Source organism: Rhipicephalus sanguineus, chromosome 7, assembly GCF_013339695.2.
Source record: "Rhipicephalus sanguineus isolate Rsan-2018 chromosome 7, BIME_Rsan_1.4, whole genome shotgun sequence".
Lineage (NCBI taxonomy): Eukaryota > Metazoa > Arthropoda > Arachnida > Ixodida > Ixodidae > Rhipicephalus > Rhipicephalus sanguineus.
Genome location: NC_051182.1, coordinates 29,998,298 through 30,003,591, shown reverse-complemented (window position 1 = coordinate 30,003,591; position 5,294 = coordinate 29,998,298). Strand labels below are relative to the sequence as shown.

Here is a 5,294-nt window from a genome sequence, read left to right as displayed (position 1 = left end):
CAGGCGAAGCTCGCGTGAAAGAGAAGTCTTCTTCGTATTCTTCTTCGAGAGCCTTGATGATGATAATAACGCTGGCAAAACCACATATAGCATAGCCAACTGTCGCATACGGCGCTCGCTGCACTCCGGCAGTTCGCTTCGATGCTAATAACATGGACGAAGAAAACAAGGCGGCGGAGTGGAGGGCTCGCAAGGCAGCTGCAGGCTGGCTCGCAGCCAACACCATGCGGTGAGAGCTCGCGAGGCCGCAGAGAGACGTCAGCGTCGTGCGGACCCCGTGATACGAGCCCGCGAAGCCGAAGCAGCGCGGAAGCGGTGGCAAGAGAACCTCGAAGAGGTACGGGCGCGGGCTGCAGCTGCCAAGCGCCGAAATCGGTCGCTACCTGAAGTTGGTGGCGCCGACGCGCGCTTCAAGCCAGATTTCCTCGACCACACGTTTGGCCAAAGCTGCAAGGTCTGCGACCGCTTGTGGTTCTACAACAACCTGACCACAATCGCTGCTCTAACAATGTGTGACGTCCTTATATCACAGTAGAGGATCTGTACGGGGCATTCACGGTTTACCCGAATATCTTCGAGCCAACTCCTCAATCGTCATTCACTTCGTGGGTATGGCGTGATTTTTTAAATCTTAAATAGTTTTTTCTAATAGAATCAACTTGGTATGACAATCAACAAGGCAAATATAAACCAAATAGGCGTAAACTTTTTAGTTGATTGTAAAATATAAACCAAATAGGCGTAAACTTCTTAGTTGATTATAGTCTACTAGTGCTAGTACAGTTACTAAGTTTCAAGTGCGGTTACTAACAACAAAGTAAACAACCCAACAGTTCAAGCACAGTAGGCCTTGCCCCAACACGAAGCTGCGCTCAGAATTAGCATAAGGCAGTATCGTAATCATCGGTGAATTTTTTTAAAGAGTGCGCCTTGATTGCTGAACGACATCTCTGTCGATATAAAAGGCTGATGGCGCGCAGCCATGACTTTCCAAAGCGGTGCGAAACGCGCGCCATACTTCTTCGCGTAGGAGTACATGTGCAGAAGCCCCGTCGGCGTAGCTTTCCCTTCATTGTCAAGAAATGCAGTCAGCGATATAGTGGTGCCAAGCCTGAAGGAATGGCGGAGTTGGGCGGCCTCCTTTGTTTCGCTTTATTTTTCTATTCATTCCACGTTCTCTTTTCTTTCACTCAACTCTGATTTTTCTTTGTCTATTTTGTCTGGGTTTATTTCTATTTGTTTTTCTCTCTCTGCATATCTTTCTTTCCCTTTCACACTATTTTCTTCTTTTTCGCCTTTCTTTCGTTTCCACTTCTCTATTTCTCGCTTCATCTTTCTTTATTTCTCTCTCTCTCTCTCTTTAATACTTTCTTTCTATTGTGCTGTGTTTATCTTTCCTTGTCATGATGTCTACTTTCCCTTTGTTCTTCTCTCTTTCTCTTTCTTTTTATGCTATGCTTTACTCCATTCCCTCCTCCTTTCCGGTTTGCAAGACACGCGTACGTTCGGACAACTTTCGATGCTCTGACAAGTGCTACAGAGAAGATGAAAGACGCCATGCCGATGCCGCTCGTAAACAGCGTTCCAGGCACGTCGCTCTCTGCAACGAAACGCATCGTTTATACAACTCGCAAAGGGGATTCTGTGGGAATTATTGTTGTTATTCAAGGGTTTTCAATTTGTCCACACACCGGCTATTCTCTTGACCTTGTACAAATATTGTGCCGTGACAAATATATCTCTAGAGTACGCCATACATCCAAAGAACACAAAGGAGCAATATTGATCATCAGTGTTGACAAGCGCGTTCCACTGCAGTGGGACGTCGCGCTTCACGTCCCTCAGACATCAGGATGTACTCTTTCTATTTATCCGCATCTACAGCTGTGCGTCATTCCACGCTAGAGTCCCCGCCGTGGCGCACGGACACTGCAAGTTTTTTATGATTAAATTTGCTTGCTGCTCAACTTTCGCTTGCTTATATGAAACTGTGAATAACAGAGATATTCATTTAAAATGTATTCGCGTATCTTATTCGATAAGACTTACCAGGCCCCATTACAGAGGTGCTGCTTCGACATGCATCGGGTGAATTTCTTAGTTTTTGTGTTCCACTGCTAGCTAGGTGTTGTGTAGGGCAGGAGCGCGGCGTAACCCGCGGCGGGCCGACGGAGAGGCCGAACGACGGGAGGGCGCGCGGAGTGACGACGCAGAGACTAAGCTTCGGCGAGACGGACGGGAGACTGCCCTCCCGCGTTTATTGCAGGCGGTTTTAAGGAGAGAGAAGAAAGGCTATTGGTCAGCGAGGCACGGGTCACATGACCGGCATGACCACGCCGGATTGGTGGTAGCACAGAGGCATGGCAGAGACCCAGCTCCCCCCAGTAGCATGAATAGAAAGCACAACAGCACTGGTGTCTCAGCATGGCACCAGGGGTCGCACGACACAACATCGTCCCGCCCTGGGAAGAATTGCATCCTTATACAATTGTAACTGTGGTACATCAAGAACCACTAAAAAATTCACATTCAAGTTCTCCTAAAGATGGCACCTGCAATACGCAGAAGTTCAGTCCTAGATGTACATATTACCACCTATGTTACACACACAAAAAAAAGTCACTTCACCACGCCAACACAAGTGCCAGCTTGCACTATGCACGAAAAGTTCACACACACTAAACCTCTGCGGCTATACTGCGGGCCTCTAAGGCAGTATAGCCCCAGAAGATGCGGACTACTTTAGTCTGTGATGTAGTCCTTCAAGTGGGCTGGGGGTTTGCGCGTCCGCTGTGGGCGACGTGACCCAGGCCCTGCAGGAAGACTTTGAGAGTTGCGGCTGTCGGGAGCCGACTTTGAAGACCCATTCCCATCTCTTCCCTCCCCCGTGTTGGAATTTGGTGCATTTACTGTAGGTGAGGAGGAACACCCAGGACTTTCCCCCTGAAGTCCCGATGGTTGATCCTGGGTCGCAGGCATCGGAGTGTGCACTTCAGCCGGTGCGTCGTCGCACTGGACAGCCGGGGCACTAGGAATGGATTGCCGAGGCAACAGCTCTGTATTGGAAGTAGAGGGAAGATTACCCAAGTCATCGTAACAAGAGAGGAGATCTGCATCAGTGATGGGCTCAGAATGAGGCATTAACGGAAGGGATGCTGCAGCTACATGCGGAACGAGCGTTAACTTTGAAGCATTCCACTTCCTGCCATCGCTGAGGAGGAATGTGGACGGATTGACTTGTTGTAGGACTGTAAGGGCTTTGCTGAACCTGAATGGACCTTTCGTATGTAGCTTAACCTTTACCTTGTCGCCTACTTTAATCAGAGTTTGTTTGGCGCCCTTGCGCACATCTACATAGGACTTAGTATTCTGCTGCTTTTGCTGAACCTTTTCACGAAGTGCTGAAGGAGAGGTTTGTGGCAAACCCGGAAGCTTATGTTTACTGATGTCTAAGGTTGATCGCGGTTGGCGACCGTGAAGCAGAACAGCTGGTGAACAACCAGTAGTAGAATGAGGAGTGATCCTGTAAGACCCTAAGAACTCTGTAGTGCTCTGAATGACATCTTTCTGTTGCAGTTTAGCTACCTGAATGTGTTCCTTGAGAACACGGTTAAATCTCTCTATTAGCCCGTTTGCCTGCGGGTAATAGTTGGATGAGCAGTTGGTGGTATGCTGATGCTAAGTCCAATTTTGAAAAGTATGACGCACCATTCAACATTTGAAGCAGTTCATCCACATGGGGCAGTGGGAACCCGTCGACGACGATGGCCTTGTTCGGTTCTCTCAGATCGACGCATAGGCGGATGTCCCCGTCCTTCTTACGGACGACCACGAGTGGCGACACCCATTCGGATGCCGACACCCGCTCGATGACGTCGTTGTCCTCGAGTCGACGCAGCTCGCTGGCGACTTGTTGCCGGAGCGCCAGAGGCAGGCGACGTAGCTTGGCGGACACTGGTACGATGTCCGGCCGCCTCTTGACCCGGTGGACGTAGTCCCTGACAAGTCCCAGCTCCCCGTCGAACAGGTGCTCGAACCCCGGAGGCACACCTGCAGGAAGCTGCGAGGAAACGGGTGAAGCCAGACGACACGTTAGCGTTGCGCCGTCGATCAGGAGTCCCAACTGCTGGATGGCGTCGAGCCCCAGCAGTGAAGTGCCGTGTGCGGTCACGTAGAAGGTGACAAAGGCCCGCTTGCCATGGTGCTGCAAGTCTGTGCGGAAATACCCTAGGACCGGTATGCGGTGCTTCGAAAAATTCTGCAGTTGGATGGACGTTTGGAGCAGTCGGTGCTTCGAAGCGAAAAGCATGTCGAAGTCCTTCTTGGTCATTAATGATGCAGTGGCTCCGGTGTCCACCAGCAATGACATGTGGCTATGTCCTCCGACGATAACAGGGATGCGCAAGTCTCTTGGGCTAGTCGGCGCAGCCTGCACGGACAGGACTGTGGCAGTGCCGGAGTCAGCGTCTTGGACGGGGGCAACTTCTTGCACCGACGCTTGCCGTTTACGGCAGACTGCCGCGAAATGCCCCTTGATGCGGCAAAATTGGCAAGTTTTGTTTTTTGCCGGACAATTTCTGGAATTCGCCAAATGCCCTGACTTGCCGCAGCGAAAACAAGGGCCAACTAGAGGCTTGGAAGCAGGCTGACCATCTTGGCCGCGAACGCCGTCCTGGAGGCGCGCTGACGAGCCCGCGTAGCCATCTTGGACGCGGCCACCCGAGTTGGGGGGGAAGCCGCCGCCATGTTGAGTCACATGCGGGGCCGCCGAGGTAGCCGACCCGCCATTTTGTGAAGCTGCTGCGTAGCCACGTGCGACGCGCTGGACGCTACCGCCGTCCCCGGCGAGCGAGCCGAGTAGCCGTTCATTCGCTCCGAATGCCGCGTTGGCTTTGTTGAGCGCCTCCAAGTCGCGTCCAACTTCTTCGGCTTTCTGCAACGTAAGGCCTTCCCCGTACGACAGTAGCTTGGCCCGTACATGTGCGTTGGCGACTCCGTGAATTACTTGGTCCCGCACTCTGTCGTCGTAAGTGGCGCCAAACTTGCACGAGAGGGCTTTCTCCTTGAGAGCTGCGACGAATTCGAGGAAGGTTTCGCCGGGCAGTTGTTCGCGGCTCGTGAAAAGGTGCCGCTCGGCTAGCACGTTAGTTGTCTCGGCAAAGAGCCCGTCTAGGAATTGTAGCAACGTGTCGTACTCCGTCGCCGCTTCCGTCGTCGACACCGCGCCTGTGCCCAACGCCGCCGGCGTGCTGGCTGTGTGTGGAGCATTTTGGACGCCTTGAGCTTCGAGCTGC

General features: G+C 52.0%; 1 protein-coding gene across 1 annotated transcript; it reads right to left on the bottom strand.

The window, feature by feature from the left end:
- Positions 1–2,240: 2,240 nt before the first annotated feature.
- LOC125759262 (uncharacterized protein K02A2.6-like) lies at positions 2,241–4,780 on the bottom strand. The gene is made up of 2 exons (XM_049417671.1): positions 3,709–4,780; positions 2,241–3,056 (listed from the first exon to the last, which is right to left on the bottom strand). Exons 1-2 carry the CDS (start codon positions 4,367–4,369, stop codon positions 2,743–2,745), a joined length of 975 nt encoding a protein of 324 aa, XP_049273628.1. The 5' UTR covers positions 4,370–4,780; the 3' UTR covers positions 2,241–2,742.
- Between the last annotated feature and the right edge of the window lie 514 nt (positions 4,781–5,294).

What these genes read in the sequence shown, in the direction of transcription:
- LOC125759262 (XM_049417671.1), bottom strand. Translation starts at nt 4,369, where the DNA reads ATGTCATTGCTGGTGGACACCGGAGCCACTGCATCATTAATGACCAAG. An exon ending in ACTGCTTCAAATGTTGAATG is followed by an intron (nt 3,057 to 3,708) that starts GTGCGTCATACT and finishes CTTCCAATACAG; the next exon opens with AGCTGTTGCCTCGGCAATCC.